We start from the raw sequence: 23,959 nt of genomic DNA on the forward strand, positions 1-23,959 counted from the left end.
GAGAGAGGGAGAGAGAGAGAGACTGCAGTGCCTGATGAGGCCAGAAGAGGGCGTCAGATCCACTGGAACAGGATTTATAGGCAGTTGTGAGCTGCCTGACCTGGATGCTAGGAACCAAATTCAGGTCCTCTGCAAGAGCAATATGTACTCTTAACCACTGAGCCATCTCTTCAACAACCTGGTGTTTTTTTAAGAGTAAGAGACTATACAGACAGATGCATAGGAACTCGCCTGATGAGGCCAGAAGAGGGCGTCAGATCCACTGGAACAGGATTTATAGGCAGTTGTGAGCTGCCTGACCTGGATGCTAGGAACCAAATTCAGGTCCTCTGCAAGAGCAATATGTACTCTTAACCACTGAGCCATCTCTTCAACAACCTGGTGTTTTTTTAAGAGTAAGAGACTATACAGACAGATGCATAGGAACTCTAGCCAGGATGTAATACAGCTAGGGGATGGGAATCCTCACCAGAGCCTTGCAGCCTCCAAAACTGTGAACTAAATAAACATTTTTTCTCTGTAAGGTAGCCTGCTTATGGTATCTCAGTATAATGATGAAAAGCTGATTATGTGACTTTTCAAGGTAAAAAATGGTCCTTCAGGATGCACCAGCAAGAAACAAAGAAACAGGAAGGAGTAAGTTTTTGTTCTCTACTGCAGCCTAGAAATTTCCCTCTAGTGTTCTGAAGGAAAATCCAACATAAAGACAGTTGGTTGGGGCGGGGGGGTGGAAGAAAAGAAAAGGATGTGGTATGTAAAGCTCTAGCTCTAGCAACCCAGAATATAGAGGAGTAGGCTACCAGTCAAGAGAAAGATAACATTCACCAGCATATTCCATATTGGTTTCACAAAGTCCCAAGATACTGTGTTTTTCTAGAAACTGGTTCCAATACAAAAAAGTATATAAAGAATTTTGTAAAAGTAAAGTGACTTCTTCATTCCTCAAACTATGAATTCTTTTAAAAACACAATTTTAATAAAATTCATGGCATCCAGGAAGCAGTGGAAAGGAAATACAGAAAGAAGGGACAAGGACATGCCCCCCAGTGACCTACTAGCCACTAGACGCCCTTCCTACCTTTCAATTATGCTACCATATTATGAATCCATCTTTAGGCCAGAGCCCTCATGACCTAATTGTCTCTGGAAATGCCATCACTGACCACCACAATAGGTGTGCTCCACTAATCCCCTAGGCATTTCTTAATCCAATCAACCTGACAAACTATCATACTCTCACAAGTTTCTCCAATGTCTCAAAAATGTCCTTCCTTTCCTGTCTCCCTCTCCCCTCCCCTCCACATGTACCACACACAAATACCCTCTCCACGTCTGCCCAGGGAGTTTGCAGGCAGATCACAAAACAACTAGTCATTTCGTTTTTCATAAATGAATGTAGGTGATCGTTCATGGTGTTGGTAACGTCTTCAACGGACAAAAAATATGTCATTTACAGTTTGTTTTGCCCTTCAAATTCTTCAGGGTTTCATGTTTTGTACCTACAACAGGGAACCAGCACATAAGTCTAGTGCTTCGACTTGGCACCTCAAGTGATGGACCATAGTCTCGTTCCGTCCTCCCGGTGCTGGATATAACGCTTCCTCCTGCCCACTTCACGACTTCAGTGCCATAAGGGGATGGCAGTGGATTCGGGTGGGTTCTGTAGCCCCTCCAATTCAGTGTTTGATAGCTTTTTGGCTGGAAGTTTTGCTGCCCCCTAGTGGTGGTAAAAAAATAAAGCTGTGGGCCCGGCCCTGCCTGATGGACCACTAGAGGGCAGCTGTACTTCGCTCCAGGGCACATTGTGTGGTTCAGGAAGGTACTGCATGTACGGTCCTGAGAAAATTGATCACCACTGTGGTTCTTAAATTCAGTACGAAAAGGTAGTACTGCTTTCCACAACAAAAGCTACGAGGAGATAATTCATCTAGGATTGCCATCCCTAATAATGTCTGTTGGGGAAGGTGAAATGAATAGCCAGAGCACATAGCTTTGTAGAGTCTGGTAGGAAAGCAACAGGTGGGTAGACCAGTAGGTCTACCACTAACCATTGTAACTCACAGGTGGTCCAAAGGCAATCATGACGATTATAGTAAAACAAAGCATCCATAGAGGAAGAAATGGACTTTGAATACATTTTTACCTTCTCATATTAAAAAAGTATTTTTATGTGTATGAATGTATTTCCTGCATTTATGTAAGTGCACCCATGTCATGCAGTGCCCATGGAGGTCAGAAGAGAGCATTGGATCCCCTAGAACTGGCGTTACAGATGGTTTTTAGCTGCCACGTTGGTTCTGGGAATTGAACCTGGGTCCTCTGCAAGAGAAGCCAGTGCTCTTAACCACTGAGCCATCTCTCCAGTCCCACCTTCTCATATAATTTTTACATTACAATTTTTTTCAGCAAATATTTACTTATTAAGTACAATGTTCTGGACAAGCACAATTCATAAATGAGCAAAGCAAAAAACTTGTCTGGATATACATTTAATGATGTTTCATGCAGAATTTCTAGAAAATATTTCAAAAGATTTTTTATTTTTATTTTTTTGGGCCAGATGTGGTGGGGCATGCCTTTAATCCCAGCATTTAGGAGGCAGAGGCAGGTGGCTTTCTGTGAGTTCCAGGCCAGCTGGGGCTACAGGGAGACCCTGACTTAAAAAGACCAAACAAAACAAAAAACATTTTTAAAGAAGGAAAAGCAAACACTATCATTTTATCATTTAACCACCAAAATAGCTAGGTATGGTGAGACATGTATGTAATCTGAGCACTGGGGAGGTTAAGAAATAAGGATCAATAGGAGTTGAAAGGCTAGTGCGATTAATTACAGTGAGACCTTGCCTCAAAGAAATAAAGGAAAAGACTGAAAAGTGAAAGTGTTCACATTTTGATGTTTGCTTAGTTTCTTTTTGTGGAATTGAACCCAGGGCCTCCTGCATTCTAGGCAAGCACTGTACCACTGACCTATATCTGGAGTCCTTTAACTTTTTATTCTGCAGCAGAATTTTGATAAACTGCCCAGGCATGCTTTGATCTATAGTTCAAACCTCTTCCTACACCAGCCTCCCATAGAACGGAGGTCACAGGCCTATACCACCAGGACTTCCTTGTATTTTTCTATTCCCTCTCTGCTATGCTTATACTCAGATATCCATATAACTTGCAAATTTGAGATTTTTGTTGTATCCTTGTTTCATATATATTATACAATTTATGTCAGGGAATTTATTTATTTATTTATTTATTTATTTGGTCTTCTTGAGACAGGGTCTCTCTGTAGCCCCAGCTGTCCTGGAACTCACTATGTAGACCAGGCTGGCCTTGAACTCAGAGATCTGCCTGCCTCTGCCTCCTGAATGCTGGTATTAAAGGTGTGTACCACCATGCCTGGCTATCAGGGAATTTTTGAAACTATTAAATACTCTTCATAAAAATTGCCAAACAGATTCACAGAAACTTGTTAGTCAATGGTTTTAGAATATTAAAGGTTGGAACCTTTAATCAGTAAGACCTGGCAATACAGATATGAATCAGTTACGAATGGACAAAAAGTGATTTTGTGGGACTGGAGAGATGGCTCAGTGGTTAAGCTCACTGGCTGCTCTTGCAGAGGACCGGGGTTGGGTTCCCAGCACCTACATGGTGGCTAACAACCATCTGTAACTCCAGTTCCAGGGGATCTGATACCCTCTTCTGCCCTCCACAGGTATTGCACAACACAGGTGCACCCACATACAAGCAAGCAATACACTCATACACATAAAAATAATTTTTTAAAAGTGATTTTTGTGACTATACAAACATCATGGAATCTAGATAGTATGCTGTCTCACACACCTATGGTATATGATGTGTGTACATCTATGCCATATATGTATGTTTAAAGCCTGTTGCTTTTAGGGTCTTAATTAACTAAACATGAGATTAGTTCAAATACAAAAGAAAATTGTGCAATCCAGGAACAAGGTAAACATGAGCTGTATGAGACCATGGAATGTTTTATAATAACATTTTAACATATTTATATGTACATAAGTAGCACAACAAAATCAAAAGTACAATACAGTACAAACATAAACCAGTAAGTCATTTACTCTCAGGTATTATGCACCGTACCTTAACACAACTGGAAGTGTAGATTTTTTTACACCAGCATCACCCCAAACATAATATATTGCTCTAGGATGTTATGACAGCTATGACAGAACTAAGTAACAGGAATTTCCCAGCTCTGTTATAATCTTAATTGACCACTTCTTGGTGATGTGTCTATTGTGAACTCAAATGTTATATGGTAACTGACAATGTGTTGACTTGATGTACACATGAGAGAAAAAATTGGAGGGAAAAGACAGTGTGTCTCAGATTTATGATTTGTTCTGCAAATGGGCAGATGTGGGGGCATCAATAACAAAGAGTATGATTTCAGAAAAAAGGAGTGAATTTAACATATTCAGAGAATGAGGCTTTGAGGAGGCTGAGATACCCAAGAGAGCCATAAGTCTAGAGCTGAACATTAATACTTGAACTTTAGCAATAGCTCATGCTATATTTCAATCTTAAATGTCTCCCAAAGGCCAGTGTATTAAAAGACTTGTTCCCCAGGTTGGAGCCTATTGAGAGGTAGTGGGACCTTTAAGAAGTAGGGCCCAAATCAGGCATGGTGGCGCATGCCTTTAATCCCAGCACTCAGGAGGCAGAGGCAAGTGGATCTCTGTGAGTTCAATGCCATAGTGAGTTCCAGGTCAGCTGGGGCTACAGGGAGACCGTCTCAAAAAGACCAAAAAAAAAAAAAGAGGTAGGGCCTCTGGCCATGGGGTAAATAGTTTTGCTCTACCACTTGTCTCCTATGATGGGGTATTGTCTCACCATAGGCCCCCCCAAATAGAGCTAATCCACCATGGACTGGAACCTCCAAAACTATGAGTGTAAATTACCGTTTTCTCTCTCTGTTGCTTATCTTAGGTATTCATTATAATGGAAAGCTGGAGAACATAGGGTGTGTAGGATATTAAGGAAGACCAAGGGTGAGATCATGTTGCTAGAGTAAACGGAAAGAGATGGGAGGCTGGGAGCCAGAGAACTTTCATTATCTCAAAGGCTTGGCCTTTAACTTTCTGTTCTGAGGGGAGCTTGGGATAGATACATGTTTCTAGAACTTCCTAGAGCTTTCTTCAGCTTTAATATATACTTGAGATGTCTCGAGAGCACCCTTGAAAAGTCAGCCCCTGGGGTTTGGTCTTCACACAAGGGTTCATGGGATCAAGAGTTGAGGCGTGTTTACTTTTTCCTCTCTCCTACAAGTACAACACATCCCTTGTATCTAGCTTATTTTTTCCACATTAAAAAAAATTGAATCCTCTTATATAATTGTGAAAGAAAAACATGCACTTGAAGTTTAATAACAGCACTGCAAAGTCTCAAAACCATGTGTAGATATTCTGAGCTTCAGGAGTCCTAGCAACCAAATAGCAAACTCATTTTCTGGTATATTTTACTTTCAGAAGCCAGATGAATCATTTGGAAAAAAAAAAAAGTTTAGCCAGGCGTGGTGGCGCATGCCTGTAGTCCCAGCACTTGGGAGGCAGAGGCAGGCAGATCTTTGTGAGTTCAAGGCCAGTCTGGTCAACATAGTGAGTTCCAGGACAGCTCGGGCTACAGGGAGATCCTGTCTCAAAAAGACAAAAAAAAAAAAAAGTTTAGTCAAAACAAATGTGAACAAGCATTTGTTGAATGTCTGGCATGAACCAGTCCCACATGCTGGGCTCACAATACAGAAGCATAGGATCAAGGACAAGGCAAGAATCCAGGAGACAGTTTTTGCTTGGCTGTTTTTTGCTGTTTTGTTTTTGAGACAGGGTGTCCCTGTGGCCAAGGCTGACCTAGATCTCACAGAGATCTGCTTGCCTCTGCCTCCTGAGTACTGGGACTAAAGGTGTACATCATCATGCCCAGCTACAGAGACACATTTGACTGAAGACTTCATACATATTGGAAGGCCTGACACAGAGCCACAGTAACAGGATCGAAAGCAATTTTGTACCTTTAAATTTTGGTCTTCACAGGGCACTATTACATCACAGATGCTTTCAGAGATCCTGAATTTTAACTATGAAAGTAATATTATTTGTGTAAATATTTATTAAATGCCCAGCCCATTCACTATCTTAAAATTCTCTTTTCATTTATTTATTAATTTATTATTTGTCTATGTGTCTGTGGGTTTCAGGGATCAGACTCCAGTTGTCAAGCTTGCACAGCAAGTGATTTACCTCCTGTGCCATCTCCCTGGCCCTATTTTTAAATTTTCTATTATTGAAATCCAGTTCCTGGGCTGCAGAGATGGCTTAGCAGTTATGAGCAGGGGCTGCTCTTCCAGAGGACCCAGGTTTGAGTCTCAGCACCCACATGGCAGCTAACAACCATCTGTAACTCCAATTCCAGGGTAATCCAACGCCCTCTTCTGACCTCAATGGGCACTGCATGACACAACTGCAATTACACATATGCAGGCAATACACTCATACATATATATAAAACAAAAATAGATAAAATATTCTAAAATTCCCAATTGGGAATATCCTTTTATCTTCTCTTTGCTGAAGTTTTTTGTTGTTGTTGTTTTGTTTTAATTTCAGGCGTGCTCATAATTTTTCCTTGAAGCCACTTTATCATGAGTGACAATTTCTGTCTGCTAATTCTAACATCTTTGTCATCTTGGTGTTGCCATGTGTTTATTTCCTTTCACATTTTAAAAACTTATTTCTTGCTTGGTAAGATGAGCGACTTTTAAAAATTGAAACCTGGATATTTTCACAAGTTATAAAATTCAGTTTTATTTAAATCTTACAATTAACAGGCTTTTTATGACATTGCTCTTGCTGAGGAAAGGGGAGAGATACAGCCTTATTATTGTAGATGAGGTAGAAGCCCAGGTTCCCTTCTCAACTTCCACACACATCGAGGGAGTTTCTCATTACTGCTGGCAATGGCAGGTGCTCTCAGGCTGCTTGGGTGCTCTGTACAGAAACCACAGGAAGACATCTCATCACTACTGGAGGAGGATTGTCCTAACTCGATCAGACCTCCTGTGACGTCACTCCCAGAGGAGAGGGAGAACCTTGCTACCACTGGATGTGGAAGACATCTCATCACCACTGGAGGATTGTCCTGACTCCATCAGACCTCCTGTGATGTCACTCCCAGAGGAGAGGGAGAACCTTGCTACCACTGGATGTGGATGACAGTTGGAGCCCCTTTGTTTTCTGACACCATCCCAAAAGACTAGTGGGAGCTCTGGCACTTCATTACAGCCCAGAGAGGACAGAAACAGCTCTGCTCCTAGGCATAAATGGAGCCAAGGCTGGCTGGCTTCCTTTCTTTCTTTCTTTAATGGAGCCAACGGCTGACTTTCTTTCTTCCTTGCTTCCTTTTCATTTTTCTTTTACTGTGACGTTTGGCCTTAATAGTAGACTTTTCTGTCTAAATGTTTTCAGTCCTGCTAAGCAGCCCTGTTCCTGTTCTTTTGGCCAGAGGCAGGTTTTTATTAGTTTTTCTCCTCTTCTTCATTTTGCTTTTTTTGGCTGGCTGTGCTCATTGGCATTTCTGGCTTGATGACTCTGTGGTTCAAAGTCTGGGATATGTGCAACAAACAAGCAAAGCAGGAAACCTGTTTTTAGGTTCTGAGGTCCCCAGGAACATTTTCTGTTTCTCTCCATATCTCAGTCTCTACTCATGTTTGTTTTTATATTACATTCAGGGGTTTGAGTTGTTCTTCCTGGGAAGAATAATCTGTGCATTCCCAGAAATGAAAATTCTGCATTAATTTTGCTTGTTCAAAACATTACATTAGGGACTGAAGACATGGCTCAATGGTTAAGAGCACTTGCTGCTCTTCCAGAGGACCCAAGCAGGGGAGCTCATAACTTCCTGTAAGTCCAGCTCCATGGGATTTCACACCCTCTTCTGATCTTCATGGGCACTCACACATTTGGTATACACTCACACAGACACAACACATAAAGAAGAATTATTCTTTAAAAAGAAAAAAAGCTGCATTAGAATATTATTTGTCCTGTATTCTAAATTTTTAGCACCCCAAGTAAAGGCCTCACCCACCTCATTCTAGTCTTGGCCCCGATTAGAAATAATGTTAAGAGTCTATCACAGAAATTAAGGGGGATGAAAAAGGTTCGAGACATATTAAAATGTACATATATATACATATATACATAATTTGCCACTATTGAATCTATCCTAAAGAAGTACTAAAAAGAATTTTGCAAACAAAAAGCGACGTTAATTTGAAGTTCAGGTTGAGACTGAATGAATAACAACATAATGGCAAATTACAAGCAAAACCTGAATGTGAAAAAAAATCTGAATGGATACTATCTATGTAAAACAGTATTTACAATACAGAGTTTTCAAAAGTCAGAGACTTGGAGGGGAGGAAAGTAAACGGAATTAGCATGTTCCCAGGACTTTCTGTTATCTGGAATAAGAGTAAAAATAGCAAATCATTTAGATGTCTTAAATCATGGGTAGCTCAGTTGGTAGTGTTTGCTCAGCACACAAGAGGTCCTGGGTTCAATCCTTAGTACCTCATAAAACTAAGTATGATATTGCATGCCTGTAATCTCAGCACTAGAGGCAAAGGGAATCAGAAGTTCAGGGTCATCCTCAGCTACCTAGGGAGTTCAAGGTCAGTGTAAGCTACAAGTTGACCCTGTCTCAAAAATATTTAAGAGGGCTGAAGAGATGGCTCACAGTTAGGAGTACTGGTTGCTCTTGCAGATGACCCAGGTTTGGGTCCCAGCACCTACACAGCAGCCAACAATGGTCTGTAACTCCCATTCCAGGGGATTCATTTCCATCTTCTGGCCTCTGTGGGCACTGCACACACAGGTGCACTTACATACATGCAGGCCAAGAATTCATACACATAAAAATAAATACTAAGAAAATAAGTGTGGTGTTTTTTTTTTTTTTTTTTTTTTTGGTCTTTTTGAGACAGGGTCTTCCTGTAGCCCCAGCTGACCTGGAACTCGCTATGTAAACCAGGCTGGCCTCAAACTCACAGAGATCCGCCTGCCTCTGCCAAGTGCTGGGATTAAAGGTGTGCGCCACCACGCCCAGGCCCAGAAAATAAATGTTTTAAATCAACAATTCATATTATAAAGTCTAGTTTAATCACGGAAAGAATGTGTAACTACCAAGGTAAAAAAAATGTGTAACCACTAAGGTAACAGCAAAATTAAAATCCTTTCAAAGGCAAGGAAGGAGCCAAAAGTAACAGAACAGTAACAGTAAGACAAATAGAAAACATGTTAAGATTATAGACTCAATTCCAAATATACTAAAGCGACTTTAAAAGTAACGAACTGACTGGGTGGATCTTTGTGAGTTCAAGGCCAGCCTGGTCTACATATGAGTTCCAGGACTGGGGCTACAAGGAGACCCTGTCTCAAAAAGACAAAAAAAAGTAATAAACTGAGGCTGGGCGTGGTGGCACACACCTTTAATCCCAGCATTTGGGAGGCAGAGGCAGGTAGATCTCTGTGACACTGAGGTCAGCCTGGTCTACACAGCAAGTTCTAGGCCAGCTGGGGCTACACATAGACCCAAAAACAAACAAAATAAGCAATGGACTGAGCAGGGGCTGGAAAGATGGCTTAGTGGGTAAAGGTAAAGGTACTTATCACCAAGTCTGATAAACTGAATTCAATCCCCAGGACCCACATGTGGGAGGCAAGAACCAGCTCCCAAAAGCTGTTCTCTGGCCTCCACATTACTCCCACCCCCTCCCCACAAATAAATACATAAATGTAATTTTTAGAAGGTAATGGACTGAAACATTTTGTTGTTGTTGTTTTGATATAGGGTCTCCCTGTAGCCCCAGCTGGTCTGGAAATTGCTATGTAATCCCTAAAGTCTTAGGATTGTACCACCACATTCAGCTTTATTTAAGCTTACAGTACAGTCCTTCATCAGAAGTCAGGGCAGGAGCTCAAGGCAGGAACCTGAACCACAGACCATGGAGGTACTCGCTTACTGGCTTGCTCCCCCCACCTATGTTCAGTCTTCTTTCTTAGACAAATCAGGACCACCCAACTACGGTGGCACCACCCACAGTGGCCAGGGCACTCCTGTATCAACTAGCAATTAAGAAAATGCCTTTCAGGGGCTGGAGAGATGGCTCAGCAGTTAAGAGCACTGACTGCTCTTGCAGAAGACCTGGGTTTGATTCCTAGCACCCACGTGGCGGCTTGGAACAGTCCTTAACTCCAGTTCCAGGAGATCCGACAGCCTCTTCTGCATGACACGGTGCACTTACCTACATGCAGGCATTACACACATACACATAAAAATAATAAATTTTTTTTAATGTTAGAGAATGGTGGAGATTGTAGTGAATCAGATAGCTCAAATTCTAAAATAATGCTAATGTTCTCCATTTAACCCAATTCAGTCATACAGAGTTACAGCCCTTTACACTGGAATTTCTCCAAAGCCGCCTGCTTTTATATTTAATTTCTTGTCCTTTGAAATATTATTAAGAATGATCATAATACTTAAAATACTCCAGCAGACCAGTTCAACCTACAAGCTGCTAATTTATCCCCTTGCAGATTATTCATAAATTCCATTTTCAGTGTTCACTGTGTGCTGAAAAATTCCAGATCTCTACAGTTAGCTCTTCCCCCAACGCTATAAGCAGGCTTATACTTCCTAAATTAGCCTCTTTGATCTCCATCATCTCCACTTAGTTGTCGCCTTGAAATAATTCCTCTCATCACCATCCTCTCTCCCCGCTGGACCTTCAAAGATTCCTCTTAAAATGCTAAGAAAACCTGTTAACATTAGGCTACTGTTGAGTCTGTCTCAGCAACATTCTTCCAGTGCCTGGACCACTATGATCCAGATGTCTCTGCTTATAGAAGAGAACAGACTTCACACTTCACTGGCTTTCCTTGACACTCACCGCCCCCAACCCCCATCCCCGCCTTGTGCATAACATTCCACAACCCTAACATTTGGTCAAGATTCAGAATGTAGACATGTGTACCTCGCTCACGGCTGCATTTCACAGTTCCTTCAACAGTGAGTACTACAGAACTGTTGAAATGATTACATTTATTGAATTGCCTTTAACGCCCCCCTCCCCAATTCATCAACTCTTCGAGAGCTGAGACTACAACTCAACTATCGCATTACCCTCAAATGAGTCTGTCTGGATCAATGACTGAGCCAGCCACGTGCGGTAGAATTAAGGTCTTTAGAACCGAGGAGGCGGGCGGGGATGAGAGCATCACCTGTAGATCTTTCCAGCAGACAGGTCCTGCAGTCAGCAGACATGTGCTGCTGGCTGGCGGACAGGGCGGGCCCTGGGGAAAAGGATCCCCGGCGCCAGAGCGTGCGCGCGACCGTGGCCGTCCCCGCGGCCGCCCCGGAGCCTAGAGCGCACGTACGCCAGCCGAACTCCAGCGGAGCGGCTCCGGGTCCGGGCGGCAGAGGGGAACATGGAGGGTGAGCGGCCCCCGGGAAGTGGTGAGTGCAGAAAGAAAGGCTCGAGGCCCCGGCACCAACTAGGTGAGACGGCCCACCCCTTCGGGCGGAAAGGGGGCGGGGCTAGCGGGGCGGGGCAGCGGAACAGCGTCCCGGGACCTGTGAGAGTTTACTCAGAGTTGGCGGTCGGAAGTGCGGCACCTGGGCCAGGCTAGGCAGGACGGGCGGTGGGAGCGCGGCGCCCGGGACTCCCCGTTACTCACACAGCAAGGCGCACTCGGGACTCCCCGCTGCTCACATACCCAGGACTGCCCGGGCCAAGCCCTCTGCAAACACGCGGGAACCTCAGCGCCCGGCCGCCTTGCCAGGAGCTCAATCCCCCCACCCCCCCCCCCTTCGGCCCCTCCCCACAGGGGGTGGTGGGGGCGTGACCGGGGACTGCTCTGATTGGGGCTCTGTGTGCCTCCGCGTCAGCCGCAGCCTGGCGCAGTGACGCAGCACGTCGACGTAAGTGACGCGCAGGTCCGGGCCGCTCCTCCTTCCGAGTAAGTGCCGGCCGGGTCGGGGCGGGGGAGAAGAGGGAGGGCGCTGGAGGGAGAGGCGACCGGGGAGTCGTTGTGGGCCGCGGGCCGGACCGGGTCCGGGACAGCGGGAGCTCGGGCCGGGCGGAAAGGCCTGGCGGGCCGTTAGGAGGTCGCCGCGGCTGTCCGGCCCCCTCCCTGGCCGGACTTGCGCGCCTCGGTGCCAGGAGCCTCCGGCACTGTGCCCACCCCGCTCCAGCTCGCGTCTCCCGACTCCAATTAGGTCAGGCTCGGAGTCCCGCGGCCGCCGCTCCGGCCCGCGACGCGGCCGCCGCTCGGTTCGCCTTTCTTCCCCAGCCTTTCTCTCTAGCCTCCCCCTCCCCCTTTCTTTTCACGGTCCTGGGTTTTGTTTGGTTGTTTGCTGCTGTCGGGGTTTTGTTTCTTAGCCCGAGCTCATGGGTGTACATTATCATGCTCCTCTTTTGTAGAGCAGCCCGGCGGCCATGGAGGCTGAAGAAACGATGGAATGCCTTCAGGAGTTTCCTGAACATCATAAAATGATCCTGGACCGATTGAATGAACAGCGGGAGCAGGACCGGTTCACCGACATCACCCTGATAGTCGACGGTGGGTAAGGGTGGTGGGTAGAGGAGCAGATTGGAGCCTCGGCTCTCTAGCTGCCCGCCTTTTTTTTTTTTTTTTTTTTTTGCCCACCCTCTTCGGGCTCTCTTCCGGAATCTGAAGGGGGTGCATCATCCTGGTGGTCGCTTGTCAGTGTTGCTCACGTAGACCATGCTGCAGAACGCTGGTTGGCCAATCCAGCTCTTAATCTAGTCTGGCGTGCATCACATTTTAACTTCTGGCAGTCTGTTGAAGTTTTCTCATTGCACACCCTTGCAAGATAAAGGCCTTGGGGATAGAGAAAATAACCTCAGAATGTTTGGTAAGAAGATAGGCTCTCTCATCATTTTGTCAGTAATCCTCTTGTTGGTAAGCTGTTTGGAGGAGTTTAGCACAGGAGTCATTTGGGAAGTTTTGATTCCTTTCTAGTTTTCCAAATGGTGTGGAAAGGAAAATACAGAGCTACCTGGACTGTACTCATGCCTTTGGGAGCCTCCAAAATAAAGTGGGGTGTTCACCAGTCTCTGTTACTGTAGTGGAGACTGAGCCAGCCTGGGAGTCCTCATGTAGTAAAAATTAGATTCCAAAGCAAGTGTTCTTTATTATAGGAGTCTGTGGGTGCACAGTATATATTGTGCTTCCAACATATTAGGCATATTGAAACATTTCTCATACTGGGTAATTCTAACATTGTGCTTGCTTTGTTTTTTCATCTTTCCAAACTTTTGGATTGTCATATTGAATATTTAGTACTTTCAAATGAGTAGACTATGCCTCATTACTTAATTGAATGTAACAGTAAATGCTAGATGTTTGCTACCTAGTGTAAACTGGCTTTTATAAAAATGACTTGTCTTTGAAATAAAGATTTGGTTTCATGTCTAAGATTAAAATTTGCGAAGATAATTGACAGGAATGCTTGGGCTTTAATTGAATATGTGGATATGTAATATATGGAGATGTATTGAGAAAGGCCTACTTTATGCAATTTGTAGCTTTACATTAGGTTTTAGTGCTGTTGTATGATACCCCCCTCTTTATTTCCATTTAGGACACCATTTTAAGGCCCACAAGGCTGTTTTGGCTGCTTGCAGTAAGTTCTTCTACAAATTCTTTCAGGAGTTTACTCAAGAACCTTTGGTTGAGATAGAAGGTAGGTGATGTTTCACATTTTCTACTTAGCACGACTAATTGGTTTATTGGTTTAGTTAGTTGGAAGTATTAGGAGTGGGTATGAGACAGCTAGATAAATTGTTCCTTATCACTTGAGAATTCTTTCAGTAAAGTGCTTCGTGGAATGGTCTGCCAGGAGAAACTCATAAGTAGTAGATACTGGTGTCAAAGGAGTCTCTTCCATTGCTGAAACCAGTGTGTACTCTGTTTTTGAAATATGTGTGGATGTAAACTACATCTTTGTTTTAGTGACCTTGTGCTTCAGACTGGTAGGAATGTTGTAAGTTACAGGAGAGGCCTTTACTGTCAGAAATAGTGGTGTACTAACAGGTACAGATGATGGACAAATGAAATGGGGTGAACTAAAGTAGCATTCAGATGAAATTGTGGTTGTGTAATCTTTAGGAGAGAAGGAATCCTCAATTAAGTGTTACTTTGAAACAGAACAATCTTTATACTTGACTTTTTTAAAAAATAGTATACCAGGTACTAAACATTGTACTGTGTAGTTTATGTACTATCTGGGGCTCACATTTGTCTTTTGGAAAATAAGTGGTGGTATTTCCAGTTTGCACATGAGGGAACAGACTCCAAAAATTTACTTGCCCGAGGTTTGCAGCTAGCAAGAGCTTGAGTTTGTACTTTTAATTACGTGATTTTTTTTCTTTTTGCTACTATAACACTCCCCTGATGTCCCATAAAAATCCAAAACATGGGAATAAATCAATTTGCCTATGTAAATATAGAATCTTAGCTTCTTTCAGAGTGCTAAGATTTTGTGTCTTATTGCACATATATTCTTATGAATGAATTGCTTAGAAACTGTCCTCTTGAAAAAAATTCGATTCCTTGGGGAGTAAAGAGTTAAGAATATTTTTGTATATTTTGGTATATTTCAGTTGATAAATCAGCAGCTAGGTTATCTTTTGATTATGTATGATGGGCAAAGCACAGGCATAATGGATAGCCACAGAGATTACTGGTGAGGATCCTATCTGCCTGGGCGGGATTGCCTTTACTACTAGGCAAGTCCATCAGTCCTTCACCCGAGGCTTGCTAAATGGGTAGCGTCAGGCAGTTAGGACGCTTAACCTGTCTGAAAAACTGGTTATTAGGTTTGTAATGGTTAGTTGAAATAATACACACAGAAAGCTCGTCATAGTATTTGGTATATTGCCAAAATTTAGTAAATAGGAGCTATTTGTCATAATGAATACCTGTTACCTGTTAACATACTCTGCTAGACCCAAGAGCTGAAGAATTTTTGAATAAGACATCCCTTAAAGAACTTGGAAATAGAGCAATGATTAAAAAAAGAGAATGTAAAAACAGACTGTTTATATGGATAGTATCGTTAAGAGGGAAGAATGAGAGGTTTAGTCTAAGTAATGATTTCAAAGAGGAATTAATTTTAGACAGATTGTTACAAAAATTTTTTATATATAAGTGTGTGTGTTTGGATGGTACATGTGTGCCCTGTGCACATGCCTGCAGGCCCAAGGTTGACATCTGGAGTCTTTTTGATGGCTAGTCTGTCTTGTTCATTGAGGCAAAGCCTCACAGTTGGACCCAGAGCTCACTAGTTTGGCTAGCCTTGTCACCATCTATTGAGTGCCTGAATTACAAGTCAGTCTCTGTACCCACCTGGCATTTACATGGGTTCTGGGGATCCAGACTCCAGTTCTTAGGCTTGCACAACAAGCGCTTGAACCACTGAGCCATCTCCCCTACACCTAAACATTTTTTAAAGTGGCTGAGGTTAGAATATCTGTTGCTAGTTGAGAAAGTAGCACTAAAGAAATAGGATTTACTTTTCTGAAACTTAATTGCCTTGCAGTTTTCTTTTGTACCTCTCAGTACCTCTGACCTATGTTCATTGTATTGTGGTACACATAAGCCTTAAGTATTTAAATTGTAAACAGAGAAAATTGAAAATATTTTGGTTTTGTTACTTGGCCAGGTTTAGGGTTAAAGAATGAATTTGGTTGAGTGTCATCTTTAACACTTAACTCTGAGGTTGCTGTCATCTTTAACACTTAACTCTGAGGTCGAGGCAAGGTCACATGACTGTAGAGAAAGCCCTGGGCACATTATTAGAAAACTTGAGTTTTGGTCTTGGCTAGTTCTGTGACTTCAGGTGTCTTAGTTTATTTTTTCAGTCTTTAAAATAAGTGAAATAGGGATTTGTCATGGAAATTTGGTGTAAGAATCGGTGCTATTATAATTCTCTTGCGACCTGGGCTTGGTGGTGCACGCCTTTCATCCCAGCGCTTGGGAAGCAGAGACAGGTGGATCCCTGCGAAATTGAGGCCGGCCTGGTCTACACAGCAAATTCCAGGCAAAGCTGAGGCTACAGGGAGACCCTGTCTCAAAAAGACCAAAATAAATAAATACATAAATAAACTAAAAAATGATCCTCTGGAGAAAACTTTTGTTTTTACTTTGTTTGCTTTAGCAGGCAAGCCACCTGGTTGAGTCCAGGTACCCTCTAAGCTGTGTATCCAATTTGAACTTAATCTCAGTATAGTACCACACTCCTTTAATACCAGCACTTGGGAGGCAGAGGCAAGGGTAGGCAAGCCTGGTCTACTTAGCAAGTTCCAGGCCAGCCAGGTCTACATAGTGAGCTCTTGCCTCAAAACAACAAACCCAACCCTTGTAGTCCTTGCATGGTGTTAATCCCATCACCAAGGAGTCTGAGGCAGGAGAATTGGAATTTTGAGGCCGGCATCTAGTATCAGACACACATAGATATCTTTGTGTGCTGTCAGAGTACCAGAATCAGAACAACAGCTTATCTTGTATTGCAGAGGAGGAGGAAGACAAAAATTACCAGATATCCTCCCCACTCTACCCCCTCTTCACCTTCCTGGTTCTCTAGAGTTTCTCTGGGAGCCTTTTTTTCTGTTTACACCCATTGCTCATTTATGGGGTTTAATCTTTTCCTCAAGTCTAAGTGAGGATATATGGGAGGAAAAATGAAAAACCATAAAACTCCCTGCTCTCTGATGTTTGATTGCACTTCCCAATCTGCTTGCTTCTGTTTTCAGAGTCCTTATATATTTGTTTATGTATTCTTTTCAGGACCTTTAGTTGTAATCAGTGGACAAAACAGGGTGGAATGTGCTTGTGCTTTCTGTCTTAGCTACAACTAAAGTCCCCATCTATAAAACATGAACAGTGCTCTTAGAAACACTGGATTCTTTGACATATACCAATACTGTATCTCCAGATTAATTAAATAAGTCTTTTGAGGGTGGGGATCCAGGCATCTGTTAATAGAAGTTTGCTGGTCCTTTCATTATTCAAGGTGTTTTCTGTGGACTAGCAGTAATTCATTGAAATCACCTGGGAGTTTGTTGAAACTGGGCTCAGATCTCACCAAGAACTGAGTCATAAGATGATCCTCACATGATTCCTATGCACAGTGAAGTTTGGGCAGCCCTGCCTATTGATTATTCTGAGAGTAGTCTTCAACACCACAGATTTAGAGGATTATGTAAAAGCAGATGACTTTTTGGGATGGGAGTATTTTTGAGACAGGATCTCCCTGTAGCCCCAGCTGGCCTGGAACTTTTCTATGTAGACCAGGCTAACCTTGAACTCACAAAGATCTTCCTGCCTCTGCCTCCTAAGTGCTGGGACTAAAGGCGTGAGACACCACACCCGGCATAAAGCAGATGACTTATATGTAAAAAATAAAAACAAGGTAGGAAAAAAAATTTATGTTCTGTGGGTATTAACCTATTAGAGGGAAACTGAACTAGCTCTCCCTATTTTCTGGTTTATTTTTTATTTTTTTGGTGTTTTTGAGACAGGGTTTTCTTGTAGCCCCACCTGACCTCGAACTAGCTGTGTAGACCAGGTTGGCCTTGAACTCACAGAGATCCACATGCCTCTGCCTCCTGAGTAGTGGGATTAAAGGCATGTGCCACCACGCCTGGCCTGTTTTCTGGTTTCTTAGTGAAGTGAGTTATCTTTGAGTAGAAGTACAGGCTCACCTTTGACCTCAAATAAAACTTGTTGGCTCTTGTAGCCAGTTGCATACCAGGTCAACTTTGTGACTTGAATTTAAACTACATGTAATCATCAAGAAACATCTATTTCCTAGTTTAGAAAGGAGACTACCTTTCTAACTTCTGTTTCTGAAACCAAAGTTCCAAAATCATCTGGTTTCTCTTTAATGGCCATTCTTCTGTGTTTCCAAAAATTTCTAAAAACAAGACATCTAAGTACATGTTAAACATTGTTTTGAGTATGCACCCCCCCTCAAGACTAAAGAAATGTCAGAATACTGCCCCCTTTGGCTAGTTTCTAAGTGTTACTGTCAAAGTATTGACACTTTTCTTAGGTAATCTCTTAGAAAAATTGTGCTTTTTGAATATTCCACTATGAAAGAATAAGGGATTAAGAGAATGTTTTAATCCTAAAATACTATATTTTGTTTTTACAACCATACATTCTACCTCCACTTACTAGGGCGGATGTTACCAGTTCAATTCATATTAGCTAATGAGTCAAGTCAGTGGTTTGTTCCTATGAGAGTACTGGGCTAGTTACATAAGAAGCATAAGGTGCTTAAAACAAACAGACAAAAAAGTCTTGTTCCTAGATTTGTTTCTAAAGATCAGGGGCCCATACTTTATTAAGCCCACAGAAAGGGTGGTGAGATGACATCTTTAGTGGTTATGAGTACATACTGCTCTTCCAGAGGACCCACATTCAGTTCCCACCACCCACATAAGGATGCTCACAACTTCATAACTCCAGCTCTAGGACATTTGGGCCTCCCCAGGCCCAAATAACCCAACAAACACCCCACAAATGATTAGGAACCGGGGGCTAGAGAGATGGTTCAGCAAGTAAGACTGCTTGCTATGCAAGCATGAGGAACTGAGTTCCGCTCCCAGTAGTTAATATAAAAAGCCTGAACCCCAGCACTGTGGGAAGTGGAAGTAGGAGGCTTGCTCGGGAAGCTGTTAGCTTTAGGTTCATTGAAAGACCCTGTGTCAAAGCAGTAAGACAGAGAGTGATAGAGCTGACAGTCCTTCTGGCCTCCACTCATCTTCGTGGGTTTTCATACGTACAAACACAAAATACTAGGAACAGAGTCCATAGTAGGATAAAGACTATCTATAACCTTATCTTAGTTCTGACCAACCTGTGGAAAATTTTTAAGAAATTTGGAGAAAAGCTGAGTGTGGTGGCACATGCCTTTAATCCCAGCACTCGGGGCAGAGGTAGATAGATCTTGGAACTCGAGGCCAGCCTGGTCTACATAGCAAGTTCTAGGGTAGCCAGAGCTACATAGTGAGACCCTTGAGGAAGGGCTAGTGAGAGTGTTCAGCTGGAACAGATGCTTGCTGCCAGGCCTGATGATTTGAGTTTATTCCATCCCTGGGACTCTCATGTCCCATGGTGGAAGGAAAGAACTGACTCCAGAAAGTTGTCCCCTGACCTTCACATTTGCACCGTGATCCATGCCTACCCACACATGTGAGCGTGCTAAATAAGTAAATAAAATGCTTTTTAAAATGGAAAAAGCGGAAACAGAAAGGAGAGTAGCTTGATCTGAGAACTAATAGGATCAAAATTTGTCATTGATGGAAAATGATAGGGGAAGTATTAGTACAGAATATATTTTCAGAAATGGAGAATATAAGAATAAAAGCAAATTTCAGATAAATAGCTACACTGTTGATTTACTGAATGTTAGGTCTCCATGTAATGGCCGAGTTAAAATGATAGCTCTAAAACCAGAGAATGTCGAAGGTACTGCATAAGCAGGTATGAGCATATGGAGCTATTCTTTCCCAGCTATAAAATGCTTAGCAAATGGGGCTGGAGAGATGACTAAGTGCTTAAGAGCGGTGGCTTCTCTTGCAGAGAACCCTGATTGTGTTTCCAAAGTTTGAAAAAATTCTTAGCAAGTAACTTGTGTGTAGGCACACATGTGGGAGGGGCCCTGGTATGTAAACGTTAACATCAGATGTCTTCCTTAATTACACTCCTTATTTTTTGAGGCAGAGTCTCTCACTGAACTGAATGTGCCCATTTGGTTACACTGGCTAGTCAGCAAGCTCCAGGGATCCTCCTGTCTCTTCCTTCCCAGGGCTGGGATTATAAGTGCACACCCTCCAATCTGGGTGCCGAGGTTCCAAACTTTTGTCCTCATGCCTGCCTGGCCTGGCAAGCACTTTACAAACTGAGCCATCTCCCCAGCCTCAGCAAATAACTCTTTTAATTTGTTTTTATTTAATTTTTGTGTATTTTATACAGAATAGCTCAAAGAATCTTGATCTGCTTTGTACCCCTGTCCCCACTGGCACCCTCCCATAGTACCACCACCCCCACCACTGTAACTGATATACTCTGTCATTTGTGTTAAAGCCCAATGTGTCAAGTCTGTGTCCCCAGACATTCCCCAGTGCAAGTCCATCCACTGAGGTCTAGTCAGCCTATCTAGAGTCTCTTGTTTTAGGAAGATCTCTTCCTCACCTAGCAGTAATCAGTTGCCAATGTTTTTCAGCTAGATTGGGGTCTGCTGTTCATTTCTTCAGTTCTATACAGTTTTGTCTGCCTGAGTTTGCATGGGATTTGTGTATGTCCTACAAGATTGCCATAGAATCATGAGCTGGATCCCAGGAGGTTGTAGGACTGTTTCCATATGGTCTTCCCCCTCCTCCCTGGCTCGCACAGTCTTTCCACTTCTTCTTCCAAAATGGTCTCTGAGCCCTGGGTGAGTGAAGTTTTTTGGGGAGGGGGGCGGGGGTCTTTGAGACAGGGTCTCCCTGTAGCCCCAGCTGTCCTAGAACTCAAAGAGATCTGCCTGCCTCTGCCTCCCGAGTGCTGGGACTAAAGGCATGCACCGCCACACCCGGCTAATTTATTTTTTTGTTTTTATTTTTATGGGGCTTTTTGCTACTCTAACGTTCCCCCCTCTGAAAAGGTAAAATCTTTTAGCAATTAGATAAGAGCTCCCAAATACTTTTAACATCTTTGGCCTTTGGAACAGAGTATGTTGCTTAGAGGCCTAAGGACATTTTGAGTTTTAGCCAAGAAACTGACTAGTTTTCTTTGGGGTCTCTTTACCCTAACTGCCTAGCCAGCTCCTACCTCCTGTTCTTATCACACCATCCTCTGAAAAGGTTACCCAAATTGCTGATAGGAAATTGGGACACAGACCACTCTGGCTTCTTCCATACTGAACGACACAGGGTGAGGCAATTGGGATACTTCGTCAGTGGGTCTATCTAAAAGACTCCCAAATTGCATAACTCTTATCTGTAGGGAGAAAAGAAAGTCCTTGACTGGTGCCTCGGAGATGTGAAGGAGAAGTAAAGGCAAGAGTAGTTAGCATTAAAAGTTCTAGACAGGGAACCAGAAAAAAGTCAGAGGGCAAATTTCAAATGTTCATATCAGAGTCCATTGGAATTTCTTCACAAGGGCTTCCAAAAGCATCCCTCCACTGGGTTCCTCCTCATTTTTCTTTTGTCTGCCAAGACCAGACTGGAGAATGATGGACTCAGGATTTGTTTTCAGGCACTTTGATAGCTGTTGGAATGGCTAGAATCAGTGTCAGTTCCCACTCAAAGGCTTCTAGATAGGAGGAGAAAACAAACTTAGCCATCATTTCAGAACAATAGCAGGTTGTCTCCCTTAAAGCAAATAACTCTAAGTAGAAAATGTGTAATGACCATATGGAATCATTAAAAGTCAAAACTATCATCGTTCATTAACTCTGTTCAAATAAATGTTTTAAAACAACAGTGTTAGTTGATAAAAATACAGACAAATCTCCAGAACAGTAAGCATTCCAGCTTTTAAGTTTCCCCATCTGCAATGAGTTGACTTTTCCTAACTTCAATAAAACTTTTTTTTAATGTTAATGATGGTGGTTGTTAAGCAAGAACAATATCTGTGGCCAGTTTCTAAGAGAGTAGTGCTTTATCTAAGTTACAAGTTATATTGTGGTTCTTGACAGCTTTAGATAGTATGTACCATGTGGAGTTTTCTTTTTGAGACAGGGTCTCTCTATAGCCCTAGCTGGCCTGGAATGCTTAAGAGATCCTCCTGCCTCTGCCTCCCAAGTGCCGGAATTAAAGGCGTGTGGCACCACACCCACCTTCATGTGGAGTCTTCTACAAATAGCCCGCCTTTCGGCCTGTTAGTAAAGCAGAGGAAGAATAATTCAGTGATACTAGTACAGTTGGGATATCTCTCTCTTGCTCTTCCTCAATTGGTATCTCACTCATTCTTTCATAGAGTTTTGCTGACTAGCCTGGCCTGGTCGCAAAAGCTTTACTTTCTTGCCTCACCCTCCCTTAGTGCTGGGACATGTGTTAACCATGCCCAGTTTGTTTGAGATTCTTGCTGGAATAAGCAGTAATTCACCTTTTTAGAAAATAACATGGAGAGATGGATATGTATGAATGGAGGATTTTGTGGGAGTAGTTTTTTTAAACATAATTTATACCTATAGTGATGGTCAAACTTCTAAGCAGGAAGGAAAGGTTCAAAATCTTTATATGCTCCTCATATTTCAGATCTTTTCCACAGACTTAGGAGTCACACTCCCTGGATTTGCTCCTGGTTTTTATCAATTAGTGTCAATATTTCATGAAGATGTTATGAGGATTCCATTAAGAAAGTATTTAGTACTATTCCTGAAATATGGATAAGCATTATGTATGCTTGATTAAAATGGAATCTGGGGGCTGGAGAGATGATTCAGTGGTTAAGAGTATTGGCTGCTCTTGTAGAGGACGCAGGTTTGATTCCCAGCACCCTCATAGCTGCTAACAACTGTCCATAACTCCAGTTCCAAGGGATCCAATGTCCTTTTCTGACTTCTGGAGCATTGTAGGCACAGATGCACTTACATGACAAGCAAAACTCTCAAACACATAAAATTTAAAAATAAATAGTAATTTAGGGAACCAAATAAAATTAGTCTTTGGTGAATCCAGTTACTTTCGCTTTGCTTAGTTGGTGTCATGTATCTCAGTAATACATGTCATAGTGTTTCTCATAGTGTTTCTCAGTATTCAAGCTGCTCTGAGACATTTTGGAAGATGAGTCTAAGAGGGTCTGAAATTCTGTGATTTGGGACAAGGCAGTTTCTGGAAGAACAGTCTAAGATGTGAAAGTTTGACTCCCTGAGTGCTATTCTTTCTTTATACAAATAGAAGTTTCTGCATTGAATACTTAAGGCCATATTTAACTGTGTAAACTAAATGGAAAGAACATAAAAATATTTTTGTGATTAACTGTTTGGAGTTGGGTGTTTCTTGGTCTGAAAATTTGAAGATTTTTTTTGCTCCTTATAATGCCTTCTTGTATTGTTCTTGCTTTAGCAGACGGAAATAATACATAACATTAGTGACATAAAGAAATATTGCTTGTGACTAAATTTAAACACAAAATTTGTAAAGCAAAGTAAGATTCAAAAAAAACTTAGTTTTGAAAGTAAGCTTAGCAATTTTTTCATGCTTTGTGTGCCTGTATTGAGGAAGCACTATTAGATAACATGAGGTGAATGTACAGGTCAAAAGTTATAATGAAGAGATGCTTATAAACTCTAATTACCAGAACAGATACAAAATTAAGCCTGGGGGAAAATATTAAAGATTTTGTTACTAAATCATGAAGAAACCATATGAAAGCCCTGCTACGGAGTTTGAATTAGTTATCAAAAAGCTCCCAACAGGCTGGAGAAATGGCTCAGTGGTTAAGAGCACTCACTGCTCTTCCAGGGAACTCAAATTCCATTCCCAGCACCCACATCAGGCAGCTCATAGCCACCTGTAACTCCAGCTGCAGGGGATCTGGCACCCTCTTCTGGCCTCATCTGGCACCCAAACATGTGTTGCACACACGTAAATACATTTTTTAAAAATCTTGAGAAAAGGGGGCTGGAGAGATGGTTCAGTGGTTAAGAGCACTGACTGCTCTTGCAGAGGACCTGGATTCAATTCCCAGCACCTACATGGTGGCTACAAACCATCCTTAATTCCAGTACCAGGGGAATCCGAAGCCCTGTTCTGACCTCCGCAGCATTGCACGACATGGGTGCACTCACATACATGCAGGCAATACACTCATACACATAAAATAAAAATAATAAAAAAA

The 23,959-nt window shown here is 42.5% G+C and overlaps 1 protein-coding gene across 10 annotated transcripts in view; it reads left to right on the plus strand.

Annotated features, from left to right (window-relative positions):
- Positions 1-23,959, plus strand: part of Znf131 (zinc finger protein 131) — a 117,137-nt gene that overhangs the window by 63,703 nt on the left and 29,475 nt on the right. For 2 of the 10 annotated variants that reach the window (XM_017800337.2, XM_017800339.2), the window contains exons 1-3: positions 12,058-12,317; positions 12,523-12,661; positions 13,707-13,808. In XM_017800337.2, coding sequence (XP_017655826.1) covers positions 12,538-12,661; positions 13,707-13,808 — 226 coding nt within the window. In that variant the 5' untranslated portion in view covers positions 12,058-12,317; positions 12,523-12,537. Of the gene's footprint in view, positions 1-11,465; positions 11,598-11,933; positions 12,662-13,706; positions 13,809-23,959 lie in introns of those variants that run through there. The other 8 variants (XM_008842108.3, XM_008842109.3, XM_008842112.3 and 5 more) reach the window with 8 other exon arrangements.

The sequence above is a fragment of the Nannospalax galili genome, unplaced genomic scaffold, assembly GCF_000622305.1.
Source record: "Nannospalax galili isolate Female #2095 unplaced genomic scaffold, S.galili_v1.0 scaffold139, whole genome shotgun sequence".
In the NCBI taxonomy this organism is placed as follows: Eukaryota; Metazoa; Chordata; class Mammalia; order Rodentia; family Spalacidae; genus Nannospalax; species Nannospalax galili.